The following is a 22,876-nucleotide window of genomic DNA, read 5'->3' on the forward strand; positions in this document are numbered from 1 at the left end:
CCTCCTCCTCCTCCTCCCTGGCATTTTGTGCAGCGGAGGAGGAAAGGAGGAGAGAGGCTGCAGAGTGCAGGAGACGGAGGGACCCGGAGACAACACGTCCCACGCCGGAGCCAGACAGCCGGGGAACTTTGATTTGACGCCAAGTGGCAAAGCACCGCGACCCCCACGCCGGAGAGGGAGAGCCGGCCGCTTCGCACCGGGGGGCTTGGGACCATGTCGGGCTTGTGCAACACATATGATGCCCTTGGACTCGTGCGCTCAACGAAGAAGATTGATTTGTGCGTGATTTCGCGAATGCGTCTGAAGGCAGTCTGAGCGCATTGTTTCCACCTTCCGATGCGTATGGGATTTCCAGCCGCGATGTCTGCAATATTCGGCTCTTTGTTTCTGGGTAAGTCACTTCCCATTCGCTTCAAAGGGTTCGTTCATGGATGATTCTTTCTTTTTAAAAAGCAGTGGAGCGCATTTGTGTGTGTCATTTGTGTCTGAGGACGTGGACACTGCTGCGGTTGTTCTATTAGTATTCCTTATTTTCTTTCGGAGTCGTTTCATTGTCCTCCACAGCACATCTGGCTGATGTTTCCAGCCCAGATTCTAGATGATGTCAGACTATATTTATTTTTCCTTTATTTAACTCGGCATTTTACAACAAAAAAAGAATTGCTATATACATATATTTGAGAAATGGAAAGGGCTCAAGTTGACGCTGCTGTCCAACCCATAGGTTGCTCTACTTGCTCTCAACAAAGGTGGAGAAAAAAAGGAAAGAGGATAAAAGTTCATCTGACCCCTCCCTTATATTCTGCTCTTCACATGTATCCACCACCTATACATACATGTGCATGGAATGACAGCAGTTCTGCATAGGCAGGTCTGCTGCAGATAAATAAAATGCTGTTTGCAATTGTCTGGCACAGGCAAATCATTGGGAGGAGAGCATGTATATATATAACTATCCTGCAGGGTCAGATGTTTTCCATTCGCCTTATTGTTTGGCCAAGTTTAAAGGGCTCTGAATATAATGTTCAGATTTTCTGTGTGTTTTCAGTTTCAAATTGAGCTGTGAAATGTGATCATGAAGAAAAAAAAATAGATAACAAGCTTATTTTATTTATTTATTTTTTTTTACTTCATATACAGCAATAATAGTACTAACACAAACACTACTGTGACTAGTGAAGCCTGGAGGTTCCAGGTACAAAGTTAAATGGAGGCTTGTTTAATTCCTCTGTGGCTACACTGACTGGAAGTTGCTGTACTGCGAGACAGTGTGTAAAAAACGACTTCCAGTAAGAGGTTTCACACTCCCACCGTCCTCATCTGCAGTGAAAAAAAATCTCAAATTCCTCTAGTTGGGTGTAACTGGTTAAAAGGGAGTTTTTTTCAAAAAGGGAGTGTACACTCCGAAGTGTCTGTGGACGGGTCTGCTTAGTATGAAGAGTTGGACATAGGAGGGATAGTGCAACAAAGACCTGGCAGCTCGTCCCCACTGGATCGAGTCCAGAAGTCGTGCTCTAATCCGCTGGCTGTCCGTATCGCAGTGCAGAGGAGAATTCCAGACACAGGCAGTTCAGTTGTGTTTAATTTTCCATTTGATTAGTTTCGACACACAACTGATGTTACCCGCTCATGCTCCATGCGGCTTGTGAAGTAGACATGTGAACGTCTCCTCCACTCCCCATTATTCAGTTCCGTCCATATAGCGGTGACCTTTCCCCTGGCCCAGTGCTTTCTGCGAGAGGCTCCAGTCCCCTGTGACCCCTGAATAAGATAAGCAGTATAGAGGATGGAAAAATTGACCCATGCTGTGGACCTGCATACATTATGGTAGGGGTCACATTGGTCTGCCGGTGGATCCTGAGTACGTGCTTAGTCGTGACGGTCAATCATCCTCGGTTTAACTAAAGGGCTGAATCGGCACTGGACACTGCAATTTTTTTTTTTAGATTAGTTCATCAGTCTTCTTCAAGCTTAAGGGGCCGATTACTTAGACATCTGTGGATTACTGATAATGTTGAGGAAATTACAAGGAAAACAGTCAATTCCTATCTTTGTTGTGAAAATGGCACAATAGCAATTTATTCACTAAAATAAAGTATAATGATATTTTTCTTAAAATAACCATCGGCCTGTGCCAAGAGCATTGAATTACTTGTTGTTGCCATGGTGAGGCAGTTTCTTCTTCCCCCTTCATGTCACAAGATATGAATGTATAAAACGATTCATGCAGCTGCAAAATGATATCAAGCTGAGCGTCCAGTACAGCTGCAGCCTGGGTCATGCATCCCTCATGCGGGGAACCAAGTATCCGCCAGTCAGCTGAAAGAGAGCAAGGAAATATATGTAGCTTTTCAGGCTAGGCTGCTCTGCTGTGCCAGACTGGAGGACATTTTCCTAAAGTTATAGCCCGTATTAATTCAGGATCAACACCGAGGCCAAGTAAAGAGAGGAAGTGGCTATTTTATTACAAAAGAATCAATAGTCATTAATAGGGTCTCATTTCCTTTTTTTTCATTTGGCTTTGGCCTCTCAAGTCATGAGATATCCTTAATTTAATATCTACTGGAGATGTAATATCCACTGTTCATATTACAGATAAGTAGCACAATTAATTGCTACGGAGATTTTCACAGCCCCCATCGGTAACCCTGTCGATACAAAATAAGAAACGGAACAAGGTCGAATAAAAGCAACAGGGTAGCAGCGCAGTGCAGCGGGAGATTGGGCCAGGTGAAGGAGACCAGTGATGGATGGCCTATCTGTCCTTGTGCCAGGATTAAATGATTCTGAATGAGAGAATTTGAAAATGACTGCCCAAGAAGTAATAACATAGTGTAAGTCACTTGACAGGAATGTAATTGGAAAGAATGAGTGGCTCCTCTATGCGAGAGCTGCACCCTGCATTTGGTGGAGTCCTTTATGTGCGCTTGAGCATCATTGTGCAAGACAATGCCATGCGAGTGATCATGGGAATACAGTGGGCACGGGTCTGTGCATGTGTGTCTCCATGCTTTATGTGAGGAGATGGCAGTGCCCATGCATGATGCACACATGCTAGTGTTGGACGGAGATGAAGCGAGCAATGGCTCCAAACAGAAATTCTGTCCCCATTCTATATTTAGCATGTCTGCCGGGGAAGGCAGAGGATCTCTGAAATGTGAAGATGACAGGAGCCTCCTGAGCCAGAGGTTATGAAGTGACATCTTGATGCGTTTGCGCCTGAATCACACTCCCACACACACTCAGGACCAGACTTCTGACATTCCCCACAAACCCAGAGACATTCCGATATTTGACGTCTAGTTACCATATATTAAGGCTTTGTTTTGATCTCCTTTTGACTGGCATTATTCGTCAGCGTCATCACAGGGCGTCCCCCCCAATGCACATCCTGAAAATTTAGTATGTGATGAATTTGGCAGATTTCACTTCTGTGGGACCTGAATTTGCTGGATGTTTGAAGCATTTGTCACTTAGGTGCAGAGCACTGTGCACTGAAGTCAACCGTCATCTCAGATTTGAGAAGCATGAATTTTGAAATGACTTTCAATCTTACCTCAGTTGGCAAGTACGATTCATTTAACTTTATTTGATGAAAGTGATGCAGACTTCTCGGCACATTCTCACCCACAGACTGAGCAAAGGGGCGATGAAAAGCATCACAACACATATACAGGATGTTCTCAGGAACCAATATCAACTAGATACTGCATTCGAGCGGCAGGACACAGTACAGTATAGCTGCAGCTGAAGAGGGACTAGAGCAAGTGTATTGCTCCAGATAGTGAAGCGACTTCCCTTCCACCTGCAGTGTCAGCTTTTTGACATGAGGAACAAAGTGTAAACAGATTCCCATCAAGAGAGGATTCTATTACTCAAAGCAAGAGTGGCAAATCTGAAAGGATCAGCAAGGAGACGATGCTCTGGAATACAAAACCTCCAGCCAGGGTGACCGAGGAGGGGTACAGAGGAGCACAGAGGTCCAGCCGTCCTCAAAAACAATTGATCCATATCATTAACAAACACTGATTTGCCTTCCAAGCACTTTCCCTCACCCTATGGCCTTTGAATGACAGCATGCTTCCCAGAATAACAAGCCGTCCATCTTCGATACCTGAGGGGTTCTTCATGTTTCATTGATTGTGGTGCTTTTAGTCGAAGGGTCTTTCTCTTGTGTCGCAGCAGGCTGGATGCCATGTTTGAAATGAGAGTGTTTGTAGGTGAAAGTGTGCCTGCTTTGTGAAGTAAGTGCTTTCCTTCCTGATAGTATAGAGGGTGGAGGTCGGCTATGTTTTTATAGCTGCACAAGAGCTGCGAGGTAAGAATAAAGGTCAGAGTGTTGCAATGGATGTGGCCTTTCCCGGAATTCATCTCTTATTTCATCAAAATGTCTTTGTACGTCATTTTGTTTCATGATTTCCGACCTATCCACACATTATTATATGTGGGCCCTTTTGTCGCTTGCATCTTGTAAAACACAAGACACATGCCTAGACAGAGCTGGGTTTGTGTAGTGTTTCTGACCTATAAACCCTCCCCCTTTTTCATCCTTCACCAGGGAAATTACTGCCAGATTATTTTGGAACGTATGAACGGGAACTGCCTCTTTCACTTTACTGCTAATCTTTGACAGATGTTCCCGGAGAGTCTCACATTCACTTTAACTGGAGCCACATGCGCAGTCTACACATGACAGGAGAGCACACCAGTGGGTTTCATTTCTCTGTACAAACAGTTACAAACACGAACATTTTCAACAGATAAAGTATGGTTTATATTTGTGAGTTTCGCAACGGTGAAAGCAACAGCTGTTAGAGAGCTGTTCCAAATACCTCCAAGTTTCATTATATCCCAGACATAGGCCTCTCAATGCAATTGGATACACTTACAGCCAATCAGAGCAAGGAAACTTGTGACGTAGGTTATCAACAACACTGAGCCATTGTTTTTCTTATTTTGGAGAAAATACACTGCACTGTTTGTTTCATACTGTTGCAAGAGCGGATTTAACAGACCTCTCCAAATCAGAGGCAGCCATCTTGGTTGTTAATGAAAACACTTCAGGCCTACTCTGTAATTATATGAACCCCGCCTCCCTTTAGATAAATTGTTGTGATTTGCTAAACTTCAAATCAGTCTCAATGGGAGAAGGGACAGAGCCGGTCTGGAAGAGTAAATAAATATGAGCTTGCTGATTGGCCTTGTTTCCAGGCTAACTATTGATGCTGACTTCTGATTGATTAATAAGCTGTATGCCTCGCTGTGTGGAGGAGACTGGGTTAAGTAAGACCAATGTAACAAATAAATACATGTATGAATTTTCTCGAAAGTTATTACCTCCACCAAGTTTATGTTTTCAACAGCCTTTGTTTGTTTGTTAGCAGCACTACACAAAACCAAAGGACAGATTTCCAGAAAACATGTTGAAGGGATGTTTAGGGAACACTAAATGTTGGTGTGGATCTGGATCACAGTACTGATCCGGGAATTGTGTTCACATTCTTTTACATGGCGAGATTGGGCTGCTTTTCTTTGTTTTATTGTTTGACACTTTCACTGATGTCTCAGGGACCAAGTCAAAGATGTTGGTGAGAGAAATCAAGCACATTTAGAGGACTGATGTATGAGTGTGTGCAGCTTGATCTAATTGAATCAGACGGTTGGGCCTTGGTAGAGGTATTAATTATTCAAATTATTAAAGTGCACCAGCTGATACTACTCCTGCCGCCCTTCAGCCCAGCAGATATAACATATGACCATAGACCTTGTAGGCGAAGCAAGTTTTTCTTCTTCTTGTAACTGTCTTGGGACTGCATGATATTAGCTTGTTTTCTCCTGTTTCTATACTTATCATTTAAGAGTATGTCTGACTGTATGTGTTTTGTTACGTGAAATGCATCATAATACAAGGTATTGCAGGAAATAACCAAGACAGCAGATTAAGCATATTAAAATCACCTACCCTTAATCTACAAATCCTTTAACACCTTGGGTAGCGACTCTAAAAGGTTCCATTAGCTTAAATCCCCCTGGAATCGACACAGCCATGGCCATGTCCTCCAAAAGGGAGGAATAGTCGTGAAAGTCAATGAAGCAAGCACAATCCCAGCCATTTTCCTAGAAAATGTGAGGTGATGTGCTCCTTCTGAGCAAAAACATTGTAATGAAGGGATTTGATTGTTTTATGTCAGCAGCAAGGAGATCAAACAGTGAACAAAACGGTGAGATAAACGCTGATGCTGCTGGTGAGGTGGAGCATAGAATTGATTTCCCCTACTGAAGGTCTGTCCCAATATTAATCCTATGCACTTATTGACATTTGCAGTAAATGGGATTCCATCTATCACCAACACCAGCGCCGTTGCTACAGAAGCACAGGGGATCAACATTCTAGCATCTTGCAAAAATACCCTTTAAGATTATTTGTTTATCGGTGGTGATGGTGGTGGTGGTAGGGGGATAAGATACTATCATCTCTCGTCTCCCAGCACCGGTTATGGCGCTCTCAAGTGCTTTCTTCTTTACTGAAAACTGGTAGTGCAGAATAAAGCTGGCATGCTTGTCTTCTCTTAGCAGAACATGCTTTTGATCTATGTTCCCTGTCTCTGAAAGCAGGTATGTCCCTGTTTGCTGTGCAGCTGCTCGTCGCGGCTCTGCGGGAAAAATAAACAGCTCAAAAAGCTCAAATCCCTCTCTGCTGAGGTGTCTTTCACTTCCAAGCAGCTTAGCATAGTGCTTACATCAGTGACACAAAGGAGGAAAACGCAAACTATTGATGAAACATTTACACCCTGGGAGCAGCACGGTAGTGACATTGGCTGTGTTACAGTTGAGGTCAAGCCTTCACAGAGTCGCCTTGTCACCTGGAGTCCTGTTAACATGACTGTGAGCTCACTGATTGTCAAAGTCAAGATAATTTGAAATCGTTTGCTTTACTCTGCCGAGTGGGCCTCACTCGGGTGGTCAGGCGATTTCACTGCGGGCAAGTTACATTTTCGGTGAGTGTCCAAACCCTAGTAAACCATCTGCCAATAATTGATCATCTCTTACCAGTCGCTTAGCGCTTTAATTGGTCATGGGGTGCACCTGTCAGACTCCAACCTTAGCGCCGCTTCATCTCCCGCTGTGATTATTGATTAGCATGTCCAAATATGGACTTGGACACTCAAACAGCATCTTACTGCTGAAATGAGCATCAGCAAGAGAATGCAGCTCGCAGCCAGACCGTGACCACAGGGAGTCCTGCACATAACTCTTAAAACCAAAGGATGCTTCCTGCAGCCTGAAAGAATTTTTGAAATGTACATGCATTTGATTCATTCCAGTCTGGTGCGGATGCAGAAAAATATTGACTTTTCATCCATCATCTTTTCTTTCATTGTACATGGCATTCAGCTGTAAAGCAATTCCCTGAATTGATTGCAGATGAGTAAGAGAAACCAATTAATGGAGACCCAGGCAAGTTCCTTTTTCTTCCCCTTCAGGTTTTCCAATTGAGAGCCGACTGAATGAGCAGGAGGAAATGTTCCACGTCGCTCTATTTAGACGCCTGCTGTTCCTTTCAATTGGAAGCAGTCTATTAGCCCAGCAAGCAGGACACTCCATTAGAACCCGTGTGCTACATTGTCTCACTCCATTTCCTCTTTTGTTTGCCAGTCTTCCCCAAAGCGTTAGTGGCTTTAATCAGTAGAGGGCCCTCTGCCCTTCAGACATTTATCTTCAGCGGCTTTTGGTCGTCACCGGCCAGCCTGGAAAGACCTAAAGATGGATGGTGTTTGGAAGGGAGGGGATTTGGTGGCCATTGATTAGAGTGGTGGAAGACAAAGTGGTTACCTGCACAAGACCTGAACACCATCTGGCAGGTCCCCCCTCCACTGTCAGTGCCTGACAGCTGAAGTCAAGACCCAGCCATCTGACAAATATAGATCTATACTGAGTGATGGATAAAAGGGATCTTCTTGGTCTTGGTTGGAGACGAAAATAAGCTCAGATAATTGTGTAACTTTCAATTCTAGGCTTCATCTGTTTATTGGCTGCAATAAAACTTTGGCCTTTAAAGCTGTGCAAGATATGCAGTTCCACTAATTAATTCTTTATAGCGATGGCATCCTTGGTCATCAGAAACTCGCCTCGAGTCAGTAGGAACTGTAAAAAGCAATAACTTAGGGCCAACCTTGGGTTGCCAGTGCTGCTCTCTTCCAGTGGATGTTGTGTGATGGATGGTTTAATTATCCAACCACAATACCAGTCATTTGCTCTGTCATAGCACAGTGAGAACACTGTAAACCTAATAGCATTGATCAGTTGCTGAATCATCCACAAATTAAATAGGTAATGTCACTGATTGAACCACAGCTCTCCATCACGATTTCAGATTAAATAGCTTACAAGTCCAGAGAGGTTGAGAGGTTTGTTTTTCACAGGAGATAAATCATCATTGTGGAGCTCAGACTGTATGTGTGTATCACCAGAGCTGAAAAGAGCCTTTCCCCCTCATGTCCTCCCACTTTTCCCCTTTTCCAGCAAAGAGCTTCAGAACAGATGGCACCACCACCTTTGTTTTTTCCAACTCGTTAGACTTGACTTGTTGATGAAATGGAGCCTTTACGCTATGCTGCCGAGCAGATGTGAACTTGAGCATTTGTTAATGTAGCCCTGCAGTAAGCTAGGCTTCACCCACAGCCTGAAGAGCCTGAAACTTGGATGTTACATGTTTATGTGAAACCTTTTTTTACATCAGAATTAGCGGGTACAAGGAGGTTTTTGCATAAATCGCTAAAAAGATGTGATCGACTTCTTTCCCATTGTCATTGCGTGTTTTCCCCCCCCAGTGAATCATGTTCAATGTCACAAACGTGTCAGAAACTGAGAAGCTCCCCCACCTCATTGTCTTGCCAGTGTTGCATTTTGCCCCATATGAAGAAAATACATTCCTGTTGCATGTTGTTCCCACGATGTAAAATAACAGCAACTAAACATTCATGGCTATTTACACTTCAATGCCAGACAATTAAATGCTTATCATGACGAAAAAGTGTTGCGTCAGCATCTTGTCTGCCAAAGTTAAAATGAAGAGGAAATTAGCGCGTTTTTCCGGGCAGAGCTGGAGCCGATAAAAACCTCCGTCTACTGCAGAGTCATTTTGCCTGGGAGTGAATGCTGATTCTATCATTGCAGACAAAAGCCAGATGCAAAGTGAGTGTGAGTGAGTTTGACCAGTGGAAAGGGTTTGACAACAATCTATATAGTCCCTTTTTACATAGTCGTACTTTTTCTCTTCATGGTCAGTAAGGCTGCACTTGTTGTGCAGGGACATGATCGCAGTGTGTTAGTGCTTGTTACCGCCTGACAAACACACAACTCACTGCAGCTGGGCCTAGTGGTGCTCATGTGATTGTGTAAACTCACTGCAGTAATGTAGTGCACCTCAGAGAGTCACCAATTGATGCCAACAACTCTGCAATCATAACTCGCAGCTCAGCGGGGGAAAACAGCATGTTTCCTCCATTTATTTGTGACATTCTCTCTCCATTCTTGTTTAGTGCATGCTTGTGCAGCTCGGCCCATAACGCGGCTTGTCAGTCCCAACTCATAGAGCCCGACAATTCCTGTCGAGAAACAGACAGGGCCTTAGGACTGCGCTCAAGATGCCTGTCATGGTTTGGCATTCTTGTCCAAACTGTCACACGTACAACTGTCTTATTACTGGTTGAGGATAATGGTGTTCTCCATTTTTTGTGTAAACAATGCTGCAGTGTGTGAAAACTGTCCTGCACTTTTGGCGTTTGACGTCTCTCAAAATTATGAAACGTGAGGCTCACATTTTCTCTGAGCAGCAGACATCATTTCTACTTTGTGTGTCTATCTTCAAAAGGGAAATCAAGAGTGTTAGCATTTGGCTTGATTTTCTGTCTGGGGTCCAAAGATGCCGTGCAGGAGGAAATAGCAGAGTTTGCAAATTCAAGCTCTTAAAATAATTAAAGTTGGCATGATGACTCTGCTTTCTAGATGGGTCCAAGCCTAAAAAAGACAGCTTTGGGAGCTACCCCACAGCAACAGCAAGCTGTGTTTCACTCTGAAAGTAGAAATAATGTATGATATGTGCAGATATGAAAAATGAAATCAAATGCATAATTCTGTCACTGTGGAGGGAAATGAAGCTTTTGGCCCCCAACCCATCATAATGGAACGCAAACATGTTTTCCATTTAGGAGAGGGAGATGATGTTTACTCTATTAACCTTTCCTCTCGGTTGCACTCTTGACATTGAACAATGTGGAAGAGGCCGACTCCTTGCTGGCCCTTTTGCTAATGAGGCAATTAAGTCTATCCTGCCTTGGTTGAGCAAAGGGGCAGAGAGAGAGGAAGGCAAGTCATCTGCTGTCTCAGCAAACACCAAGTGTCTTTGCCGAGCCGCAGTCAGACTACATAACAAGCCCTGCTTTGTTGTAGTGGTTGCCCAGTCGCAGGTCTCCCTTGTCAGCGCGACCCTTAGCACAGCTGGAGATCACAGGCAGCATCAGGCCACATTTATCCGTGTGCACTGAATCACATCAAATGAAGGAAAAACACTGGAGAAAAATTATGTTTGCACTCTGTTCGTGAGGCCATGGTGGGAGGCATTTGGTGTAGCTTAGCAATTATTCGACATTATTTTTGTTAACACCAACAGCAGCTAGAGTAGTGTTTAGAAATCAAATAGTGGTGTTTCTTTTACTCACTGGATAACATCCCAGTTCAGAATAAATACATGCCTGATATTTCCCTCTCCCATTCTCCGCCGCCTAGGTATGTTTTCATCAATGTTTGTTATTTAGCAGGATTACACAAAAGCTACTGGACAGATTACCATTGGAAGAATGTAGTAGAGGTCAGGGAAGAATCTATTAAATTAGCTATAGATCCAGATCCGAGAGTTTCAATCAATCAAAATAGATTGTTTTGGTTGATTTCTCCATATAATCAATTGATTTAGAGCAAAGTAATTATGCATATTATCTATAATGTCATAACATCTATGAGTGTGTGCATTTGGTGAATATCCAAATAAAAATCTGGATCTTTTTACTTTAAAAGCGGTTCCAACTCAAAGAATATGTCTGAAATCATACTTTAGTAAAGAATTATAGTTATTGTATTCTTAATTCTACTTCAACCGTGAATGTACAGTATGCCAGTGCTGCCTACATTTACTACTATTGCTCAGCCTCTGTGGGTCCAGTTGACTTGAGTATTTACCTTGTTTCTTTTACGTTGTGAGTTATTCATGCAGCTAAAAGAGCTCTTGCTTGTAGACAGACTGAGAGGATGTTTGGCGACTGAAGGCCAGTGTCGGGAGGAGCAGTGCACACACACTCCATGGCTGGAGATTTAAGGGGGGGCAGAGTGAGGATGCCACTCTCATTGTATAGTCTCACAAGTTCTGTTTGGCTTTTTCACCCATGTACTGATGACTACAGGACCGGCGTTCTCTGTGTGGCATAAAGAAAGAGACAAATAGGAATATACAACTGTGTGAGTGCATAGGAGATTGAGTCTCTGTCAGTGAGTGTGTTCATGCCTGTTTTTATCATCAGATTCCTCTGACACATGTCGGAGGGATGGCGTAGAATTGCAATTGCCTCGAGTGCTCGCCGGGATCACGTTGATTGCTGTAAAATGTGCTAATACTCAGCATCCATTAAAGAAACACCCTTGTTACCCAATTAAATGACTTTGACAGCAATTAGCATGTCTTTTCCTTCTCAGCCCAGTGACTGGCTGCAATGAGGAGCTGCTGTGTCATACAAAAGGGAACTTGCATTAGGGCCCCGAGTTAATGTGTTTAAGGGATGCACAATTCGAACGTGTGATAAGGGAAGGCTTACGGCTGCTCAGAATGGATTAGGGGACATAGCTGTCTGTCTTAAAGCTCAGGCTTAACCATCACACTCCTTTTTTCTCCCCCCCCCCCCCCTCCCCCCCCTCCCCCCCCTCCATCTCTCTTCACTGGTAATGAATCACCGGTGTTTCCTGACACGAGGCACAAAGAAGAACGTCTCACTCGGCAGGGAAAGAAGATGACTGCTCATTAGCCGCGGAAAGGTGTACCGAACCAAAAAAGACAAGATGTCCAGACAGATTTGTTTGAAATCAGCCACTGTCTCCTGAAGCTTCCCTACTGCAGTTTTGCGGCTGCCACAACTTACCAGACAGGATTCGTAGGAGCTTATGTCGGCAGGCAAAAGGATGCTTAAGCCACACGGACAAATGTGGAAGAAGAAGGAGAGAGCGAGTACTCTGGCTCCTGCTGGTGTCACATTTTTAGCCCACTTGTGCAGGTTTCACTGTGCACTTTAACATATTTGCCTTTGCCGCGTGAGCCGATCAATAGTGAGAGAGTACCTCAGCTCGGTGTGAGACACGGATGCCACTGAAGTGGCAGCATCCGAGAGGACAGAACAGAGCTGTGGTTTTCAGTTACAGGACACAAGAGATGCACAGTGGCAAGGGCGCCAGTAAAAGTGCTTAGTGAGCAAAGGGCTGCAGCGGCGACGGGCCATGTGTATTTTTTGCAGCTGGCTATAATTACTGACACGGGCCAGGACATGTCACACGTCAGTACTGCAAAACATACAGAAAGCACCATGACTGCTCATATGCACATGCTTCATTATCCTCATTCCAGACATAATCCTGTCACATATACATGGCACAAAGCTTTCATGACGACGTTTCACCGAGAAATGATTTATTCCTTCTACATTCGGCTCACAGAACTGAGAAGCACAAGACAATGGAACGGCTCTGTCATTCTTTTGTCATTTTGTCTGTGCACCCATGAGTCACAGTCTGTTGCTACAGAACTAGGACTAGGGATGTCACGAGAACCGATACTTACGATACCTTTCGATACTAAGATAACAAAACACCGACGATGCCCATTTTTTTGAAGCGCCGTTGGCACCGTGAGCTTCGATGCCTGCAGCTTTTAGCAACTTAGCATTAGCATCGGTGCACATTAAACTACCGTATATGACATTAACAACATCCAAAGAATGCAATTTTGGAATCTTAAAAAAACCCTTTTTTTTTACCTTGGTATCAAAATTGGCATAGAGAATCGTGGTATTTTACTGGTATTGGCACCGAATACTGAATTTTTGGTATTGTGACATTCCTACCTAAGACAGATGATACGACTGCCCTTGGTCTTTGTGCATGTACCAATGTTCTCCTTTAGCTCGAGCTAACAGCCCTCTTGTTAGGATAAACAGACGTCAGCATCGTCACTCACCCGTGCCCCTGTGAAGTGCACTGGGAGACCCTCTCACTGACATGTAAGTTAGTACCATTTTGTCATCTGGTAACTGTACCACGTGAGGTCTGCAGGGAAATCATAATGAAACGGCGCCAGCACATTTTTTATATCATGAATAAAAGTTATTACGTTGATGCACGGCGCTCTCCTCTCCTCGCAGCCTCCAGAGCGACGCCCACCCTGGTGTCTCCTTTGTTTTCCACACTTGACTCTGTTGTCTTCTTCTATAACCAGACCAACTGCAAAGATGATCTGGTCGAAGAGAGAGAAGAGAGAGAGGTTGTTATAGGTGCAGAGAAGTGGAAAGTTGATGTATTGCCCAGATTACCATCTGAATACATTAGTATGGCCAGCAGAACATAGGCTGTGAAAGCCCTCATTGTTTTACATATCGATTTTTAACTTCACTTCACCTGTAGCTGAGCTCAAGTAATCCCGCTTATTGTTTATCTGTCACTGTGTAAAGTCATTTCGATTTGGAAAATATAACAACAAATAGATTTTTTTTCTATTTATTTAGAGCACAAATATTCCCCTGTATTGCTGTTGTTTGCCTGCATGGCGCAATAGAAGTATGAGTGATGCTTCCCGGGACTGACCAGTGCAGTCATTAATCCTAATATTTAGACTGGAGCCGCCATCCACTCCTGGCCGCCGCTTGACTACAAGTAATCATAGCCATACACCCGTGTGTATTGTGCTGCAGGAAAAACACTACAAGCACAGCGGCTTAGTCCATCAATCTAACAAGCCAGACATTTTTTTCTCCAACCCTTTGTTGAAGCATTTTACATGGCCATCTTGAGGGAGTATGTTTATGAGCCCTTCCTCTTCCTGCCCTGTCTCTTCTCATCCCTCTCTCCGTCCTATGAGAGGAGGGGTCTTGAGTGGACGGAGTGTGCCTGGCTCCCTGCCGCAGGGTCATGATAGATAACCACTCAGTTTATACGCAGCTCGCTCACCAGAGGCCGGCCATATTTCTCCTTCACTGCCCCGCTTATAGACCTGCATCTCACATGAGGACTGTCAGGCATGTTGGCTTTCTGTGAGCTCAGCAGGGGCCGAGGAGGAGTATTTGATTAGATGTAATGGAATAACTGTAAATATGCGGTAATCTGATCACAGATTCTTGTGATGCTTCAGAGTTATTGCATAGCTCAGTGTAAGTGTAGCATCTACACTGTGGAATTTGTTTCTTCTTTTTTTTGTAGAATTCTAGATCACATTGAGTCCTATCTAACTGAAGGCTATTAGACATAAATTTACATTTCCAGCAGCATCACTGCTCACAATTTCCTGCAGGTAATCAGCACTTTAAGTAATTACCTTTGGGTGTAATCCTCCTAACCCTCATAACTGGTGTTGCAGTGAATGGTGGGCTGGTTGCGATATGTTAGGGGGGGTTGGATGGATATGTTGAGATAGAATATTAGCAAAGAGATGACCCCAGGGCCTTATTGGAGGCTACTGCTCGGTCATAGAAGGAATAAACGCTGCAGGGCGCTCTGCATGGCAACGCGCTGCTGCTTTTGGGTCAGAGAAATGAGCGGCGAGAGGATCTGTCATTGATCCTGTGGCATTAGCCTGGGCTGCAGTCATAATGAAGGCAGTGCTGTGTGCTCTCTGTGTGTGTGTGTGTGTGTGTGTGTGTGTGTGTGTGTGTGTGTGTGTGTGTGTGTGTGTGTGTGCGTGTGTACTGTAACTCACAAGTATTCCAGTGATTAATTATAACTTGTGTGGACACAAATATATCACTCAAAGCGTGTGTTTGTGCACGTGTGTAACCCCAGATGGCCCTGAGTGAGATTATTTTTACGACTGTGTGTGTTCATTCTGTTTGTGCAGGTGTGTGTGTGTGTATTTCCACATGCTTTTGCGCGAACAAATTGCTGGGTATGCATTGTCATAGTGTGAGTGCACTATGTGTATGTACTCCCTTGACTCTTGAGTGCATGAGCTCGTGCACAGCGATGAAGCAGGAGCGGCTGCTTGGCGACTCATCCATCATTTCCCCCCCTGGCCCGCAGTGCCCTCAGAGGAGCGTTGCACTGTCACAGTGACATTGGGCTCGTTTTGGACAAGAAAAATGGTGCATCCGCCCCCAGTGTCGCCACCGCACGATGCCCCCCCCCCTCCAGCCAACCCGCCAACTTAGCCGCCGCAGAAACAATCCCTCTTACGGTCTCAGACTCATCCCCTCACCGTACACCGAATCGCCAGGGCTCTATTGAAGGACCCTCATTTGTCCACGGCCATTTAGTGTAGCTGCCTAAGTTGGGCCGTCACCTTCTCTGACCCTATCTGTCCCCAACCTCCTGCTGGATAACCTTGGAAAGGCTGGATGATGGGGGAGCAGATGGGGGAGAGAACAACGGGAGAGACCAGCCCAGTGTGTTATGAGTGTCCCGCGGTCTCTCTCTCTGCCCCCGTCCCTGCATCTCTCCCTCGCTGGTAATGTACAGGGTGAGTCAGCATGAGCAACTGCAGTGTAGCAGTCCAATCACTCTGTGTACGCTTGTCTCTGAAGAGACAATGCCAACGCAACCCGGCTAGGCCACTGCTGCTGCTGCTGTTTCATGATGGAGAGTGTGGTTATTCATGTGTGTGTGTGTGTGTGTGTGTGTGTGTGTGTGTGTGTGTGTGTGTGTGTGTGTGTGTGTGTGTGTGGACGTGACCTCCAACTGCTCACGGACAAGCAGTAGCACACGCAGGACCAACTTTCACTGCTGAGAGTGACGGTTTCACGGTCAGGGAAGTGGGGCAGATAGTGAGAAAATCGTCTGGCGTTAGGATGCAACACGGAGTCCCTGCTTCTCTCCCATCAAGCAGCAGAAAGTGTGTGTGTGTGTGCGTGCACGTGTTTGTGGTGCATGAATGTATGAATGTGCCTGCATGTGTGTTTTGTGTGTCACAACGAGTGCATGGGTTGTATTGCAGGTAGGTCTTCTCTGGGCAGGTGATTCTCTAAGAATAACCTACACATAAACAGTCGTCTAAAATTAGAAATTAGTTCATGCTCTTATAGCGCACACACACACACACATAACACACACAGACTGTCAGCGCAGACCCAGATAACCATGCAAACCCATGCAGACACAGCTCAACCACCAGCTCCACTTATGTAACTGCAGTCACCACATTTTAATATCATTCCTCCTAAAACGGCACCTTGTTGTCAGGGGTGGGCGGAGGGCTGGAATAGCTGAGGCAGACAGCGATGAAAAATGAACAGAGACAGACGAGAAGGGAAAGAGCAGAGGGACACAGGGAGAGAGAGACAGACGTGCCGGGCCGTTATCGTAGCAAATGTAAGGGGAGGGTTGTGTTACTGCACCTCAGTCCGTGTGTGTGTGTGTCTGTGTGTTACCAGTTTTGTTAATGTGTAGACAAACCTGTGAATGACTGCATAGATGTAAATGACATGTCATCAGTTACAGTCATCAGCTCCCTGCATAACTTCTGTTTCTCGCTCTTGGATCAAAGCACTTTAATATCTATAGAGACATTTACAGATTTTTCCACACACTTGCAGATTCCTTTACAAATCTGATCAGCAAACCACAGTTACTTATCTCTGCAACACATGGCCCCATATACAGTGAGAGGAATGTGAGCACTAGAGGAGGAGTTGCAGTATGTTTGCCTCACTGTCTCCTGTGTCTGCAGCTAGAGTTGCTTATCAGTCCTGCCACAGAGAAAAGCATGCATTCACTGTAAACGCATAGATCTCCTGACACACCGGCCGATGAATTCACACACATACACACACACACACACACACACACACACAGATTTCCCCTCAATAAGCCTCATGGATAGCCGCTCTGCAGCTGACAATAGCAACAATAGCATTAATCCTGATCCTAGCAACAACAGCAGCGATGGGCAGCTACGTCCTTTGCTGAAGTCACGTTGGGCATGGTCCGACTTTCATGTTTTTATTTGAAAAAGGAGAAGTTTTCCAGATAGTTAAGCCTCCTATCAGGAAAATGTCGGGTCCGGTGGCCGATCGATCAGCTCGTGGCGTCACTCAAGATCAATAGCCATCCTTCCTCCTCTATCGCAGATCTTGTTTCCTCCGTTTGCCTGCAGCAGCTTGCCCCGTGACCTCATACTCCCACCTGACTCCACCTCTCCCATAAGTCAGGCCAGAGGTCAACGTCCGATATTAATTTGCATGACCTTGTTGACTGTAATGTCCTATTGAGCGGAAGCGCCTGTATTGTCTTTCTTACATCCCTGAGAATAACTTCCTTCCTGTGCACGGATCAATACCGTAGTGCGAATGTAAGAAATAGTACGCCATTCCCCCGCTATAATGACAGGAATCATGGAAAATCATATGCAATAGGCAGCCTGGAATCAATAGCTCTAATGTAAATGTAAAAATCTTTGCTTTCTATTCCAGAGGCAGTCTTGTGGTTTGTTTATGTACATTTCTATACAGTAAAATCTGATTTCTATCTGAGAGAACGACACTGAAGGCATTTTTACTGTGCAGGATTACAAATATCACTCAGTTCTCTTTGGAGTATCACAGACAAGCATTATGATGCAGTGCTCCACGGCCTCTTATCGCAGCCTCTCACCATGAAGGAATGGTGTATAGCACATTTCAATCATTCTGTCATGAGAGAGCTATAATCTTTTTCGTCTGCGTGGCATATGTCCTTCCACTTCTAACTAATCCTTATTATGCCTCGGAAGCGAAGGTCATTGTCAAAGCCGAGGGGTGATTAAGTTAATCCACTTGTTTTCTGAATCCGATTTACCTCATTCTCCAAACTAGGGAACAATGTTCCGCTACAAAGACATCAAGATGATAACGTAGCACGCACTGAGGAGGAGGGCCCCATACACTGGAGAGGCTTCTATTATCTGTCTTAAACATCTGCATCCCATTCTGCTCCCCGGCTCTATCAGCGGATTTCTAATGACTCCACTCAAAGCTATCTCTGCCGTACGAAGAGTGAGAGCGAAAGTGAGAGGAGCGCACCCAAGTTTAAAAGCCGATGATCCCTCGGCTCTCTCTTATTCATGAAGCGATCTATGTGGCTGCAGCACGAGCAGAGCAGGGCACAGCGGAGAGAGAGGCACGGCGCCCTGTTGAGCAGGAACCCCGTGCTGCGGCCCGGCCAGCCTCAGTGAGTTACGCAGTGCAGTGGCATACAGTTGACTTCATTAGCAGGGCCCTCCCTCCCAGGGATGGGTTATTTACTACTGCACCAGGCACAGACAGATGCTCCACAGATATTATACTATAGAGGTTTGTGCAACTACAAAAAAGGCGTGTGTAAGCGGGTGAATGTGTGTGTGTGTGTGTGTTTCAGGGGCAAATGAAAATGATGCAAATGAAGCGATAAAAAAGAATGCACGTGTCAGTTTGTGAATATGTTTTCTGTTTTAACTGCAACTCTGCATGTACGCTCACGTTATGTCCGTGAGACATGCAATTCTGCATCTATGAATATTTGTTTATAGATTTATTAGCCCGCGTGCCTTCCAGTGCATTAGCGTAACCATTAGCTTCTCGCTGTCCGACCCAATCACTCTCCTCTGCCTCGTCATCCCGTGGCATGTGAGCTGCTGTTAGTCGCAGGGAGGAAGAGAAGCAGAGTCAGACGAGTGGAGCTGGCCACACAGCACACTCACATTTTCCAAATTATAGATACAGGTTGGCACTTAGACGTCAGTTTGATTCTGCAGAGGGCAGTCAGCACAGAGGAGCATGTAGAGTGTGTGTGAGGTGTCCCGATCAGCCCTGTGGTATGAGCTGATCTGCAGCTTAAATCAGAATGCAATGAGAGAGAGGAAGACTCAGTGTTGTGAGAGCTTATGTTTTCATGGGTTCATGGGCTTTAGTGGCATTACAGCAGACTGTGAGTTCCATCATTACCTCAGATTTGAATGTGCTCTACTGTGCAATTATGGAGAATCCGTGAATGATGGCTGTGAAGAATGTGATATTCAACACTTTTAAACTTCTCATGTAAAACAATAGAATCCTGGATAGGCCAGAAAATGAAGTCTTCTTTCTTCTTATTTTATTTGTATTTTTCTTCTTAATCTAGTTTTTATTCCACAATCTTTTACCACTCTTACCTTTATTTTAGCCATTTTATTATGTGGTGCTTATTTTTACTTTTCTATTTATTACGGGGTTTTTTAACTCCACTTTACTGGTCTCACGTTGTTTTTGATAGTTTTTATTGTTTTTTTTAAATAATCTCAACCTGCATGAAAGGTGTTGTATAATTAAAGTTTGATTGATTGATTGACTGACCAACAAAAATGTTTTAATCATCACTCACTTTGTAGTTTGGTAGTTTCTCTCTTTTTTGTTCATACAAAAGCTACAAGGAGACACTGGTTCCCTGTCCATCTTGTCTGTTTTGAATAATATATCATGATGCCTCATGGAATTTGTTAACCAATAGGGAAGTTCCCATTGTCTGTCAAACAATCCAAAAAACCCAGGCATATTGAATGTTTCATGAAACGTGTCTAGAGCTTTCAGGTAGTTGTGCATCTAGTAACCCTGGAGAGAACAGAGGGGAGGAACCGAGTGAATTCTGCTCCTGGTGAATCCAGCTCAAACAGCAGTCAAGGTTTACACTATAAGCATCTGGCCTGAGACAACATGATGAATAGTCTGGGTTTACTCAGCAGGAGGATATTGCTTCATATTCTGCTGCGGTTTCATCAGAAATTCTAATAAAAGTGAAGTAATCAATGCACGATTGACTCAGACCTGCAGAGTTTTATTCCAAGAAAATCTAATGGAGGGAGACAAATTAAATTTGACTGTATGCTGTATTTACTGCTGCACTGTCTCATTTAGATTCTAATCTCATACCTTCTATAGCCTGACTAACTTGCAGTTAGAGAGAGAGAAAAGTGAAAAACAGAAATATAATTTAACACAATGCAAGAGCAGTAAATATCTCCTCATAATTCCTATTTATTAAGTGTGTTTTTGTAAAAAAGTGGATCCATTCAGACATATGGTGTTTTCTGTGGCTGCAGTTACTTCTATGTTGTAGTCATGTTTCTGATACAGTTTTTCTTTAGAAGCTGAGGCAACAAACCCATCACATAATCTGCAGCTGAGCTGAAAATGACAGGATTCCTGTAAAGTGTGATGTGGGCCCCACCCTGCCCTTGACTTGCAGTGTGTGCACATTGAAACAAGCCCGACTCATGACTCTCTGGATCCGTCGAGCCTGTTGGGAGCTCGGGCTGGGCTGCACATTTCTATCGTATCGTGTATCACACAGGCATGATGCAAGAGAGGAGACAAAAAGGCAGAGGAGAAAGCGGCAGAGAGGGAGAAGCAGTGGCAGAGAGAGCGAGAGAAGGAACGCGAGTAAATGTGAGGCGGAAGAAAAACGAGGCTGGAGTGGAGAGTGAGTGCAGATGTTTAAGAGTGTTTAGCACATCCTGTTGTGAAGCCTTCAGTCACTCATAATAAACAGGACTAATGCACAATTAAAAGCACCTGGAGCCCCTCCATCACTTATTAAGTCAAGCCTATAATCATGAGGAGGTGGTCGCGGGGTGTGCTCCATTGTGTGTGTGTGTTAGTCCTTCATTCTCTGCCTGTCACTACCACAGAGTTTGCAAATGAAGGTGTGACGGAGCCATAACAGCCATTTGTGAACAAAGCCCCTGTTATTCTTCACTGGGACGTGGGTGTGCTGCATGGTTCCTCATGATCGTTCCTTCAGAAACACCCACAAGTTCCTGTCTCTTTATGTAAATGTTTTACTTTACACTCAACATCAATGGTTTTATAACGTTTAAAAAAAAAGGCTTGATTGTTTAGGTGAGGAAAAGCATTTGTATGAAGTAAATTTGGAGCAGATCACGGTCACCCGAGAAAAGATATTTTTCACTTTGGACTATTTTCAAGGATTTACCTTGAGAAGTTTCCAAAAGTCAACATCAGAGGCCGCTTGTATAATCCACTGGTGATATGATTTGTCTCTTTCAAAGCCATGAAACAATGAAAGATGCTTTGTTATGTCTTGAAATGGACGTCCAAGTTTGAAAATAAGATCTGAGCTGCTATAAGATGGGGATTTTAGTGGCTTTAAAGTGTACCCCTCAGAGTTGGCTGACGTGTTTTGGAGCACCGGTACAGCAGGTTACATGAGGTGTGTTTAAGTTGGACTCTTGCTAGAATGGCTCACAAAATAAAAAAGTGTTTTTTATCAGTTGTTCTCCAGCTCATATTCAGGACCAGAGAACCACATCTGTGCTTGCTTTTCACTTTCTGCTTGTTTACGTAGCTGCAGCCTCTGGAGCTAGTACAAACCACTGTCAGCAGAACTTTCAAGTATTCAGCTTTTTTCCGTGTTGCTGGATTTCTTTCTCCTTGGCGGCCCACCACCAAGGGTTTCTATGTGTCCGCTTCATTTGCCAAAGCGAGTCGGCCGTAACAAACCCTTTGATCTGGATGAGGCTCATTAAGACAAGGTAGAAGAGGGAATAACCAATCCTAACATGTGGGAGTCGCTCCAATGAAAATATTGTATCACCTTGGATTTAGGAAGACGAGAAGAGGGAACTTTGGCTGAACTCAAGTTACTGGAAAGTCCCATGACTCCATTCATCGTGATTGAAACTTAAATCAGTTACTAGGGAGTGTTTCATGAGAGGAAAGAAATAGGTAAATGCTAGGGGCGGCTTAATCGTAGCCCATTTCCTTGCTTTATTGTTTTCTGAATGAACGTTTGTGATGATGAGGCCAAGCTGGTAGTGGCCAGTGTGGGATCCGAGCCTTATCACCCGTGTTCTCATGGCTTGTGCCAGATGGAGCTCTTGGTGGCAGTTTCTGAGCCGCGGCACAGTCAAATACGAAGCGTTAAATCTTGTCTCCCCACTCGTCCTTATGGGCTATTGAAGTTAATGTTAATTATCTTGTTTAACAGCCCAGCTGACCTCTTTTGGTCTCTCCTCCATGCTCACTTTGAATCTCTCTGCCTCGAAATGATCACAGGTACTTTAATCAGAGATGAGTTTGATTTTTTTTTTTTTTTTTTAAGAACGCCTGTCATTAATAAACTAGACCCCTAGGATTTCTCTTCCTTGTTTGGTGGTTTTACAAAGGCTTTTGTTAACCCCTTTCCCTTCAAGTAAGTTCAAGTGCATCTGCTCAGGACCCTGGCTATCCAACTGAATCAGTGTCTGTTTTGAGACTCCGCCTGTCCCTACAAATTATCTCTTGGCTCAGATAGGGAAGCTGGAGCGCAATGATCCATTTGAGCAAGAGAGAACAATCCCCGATTACTCTCCGATTGAGATTGACACCTCACACCGGTCATAGCCAGGTCAGGGTTGGAACTCATTAGTGTTGTTTACCTTGAAGGAGTGTTAAAGCGCATTAATGGAATAATCGGGTACATTTCAGCAGCAGCACCTGCATCCTAATCAGAAAAGAAACATTTACAAGTACTTATTTCAGGAAGCCACTGCAAGCATGTCTTAGAAAATTAGCCAGGCAAATAGAGAGCGACGACAAAGCCCAAGACTGTGACATGACTTATTGTAAGATGGTTTAGTGAGTGGCAA

The 22,876-nt window shown here is 44.4% G+C and overlaps 1 protein-coding gene across 1 annotated transcript in view; it reads left to right on the forward strand.

Moving 5' to 3' along the window:
• The first annotated feature begins 328 nt into the window (after positions 1–328).
• The window catches only part of clmpb (CXADR like membrane protein b), a 67,879-nt gene continuing 45,331 nt past the window's right edge, over positions 329–22,876 (forward strand). The window contains exon 1 of the mRNA XM_061073796.1: positions 329–391. Within this exon, the coding sequence (XP_060929779.1) occupies positions 337–391 (55 nt within the window). The 5' untranslated portion in view covers positions 329–336. The remainder of the gene's footprint in view (positions 392–22,876) is intronic.

This window comes from Limanda limanda, chromosome 6 (assembly GCF_963576545.1).
Source record: "Limanda limanda chromosome 6, fLimLim1.1, whole genome shotgun sequence".
Classification (NCBI taxonomy): Eukaryota; Metazoa; Chordata; class Actinopteri; order Pleuronectiformes; family Pleuronectidae; genus Limanda; species Limanda limanda.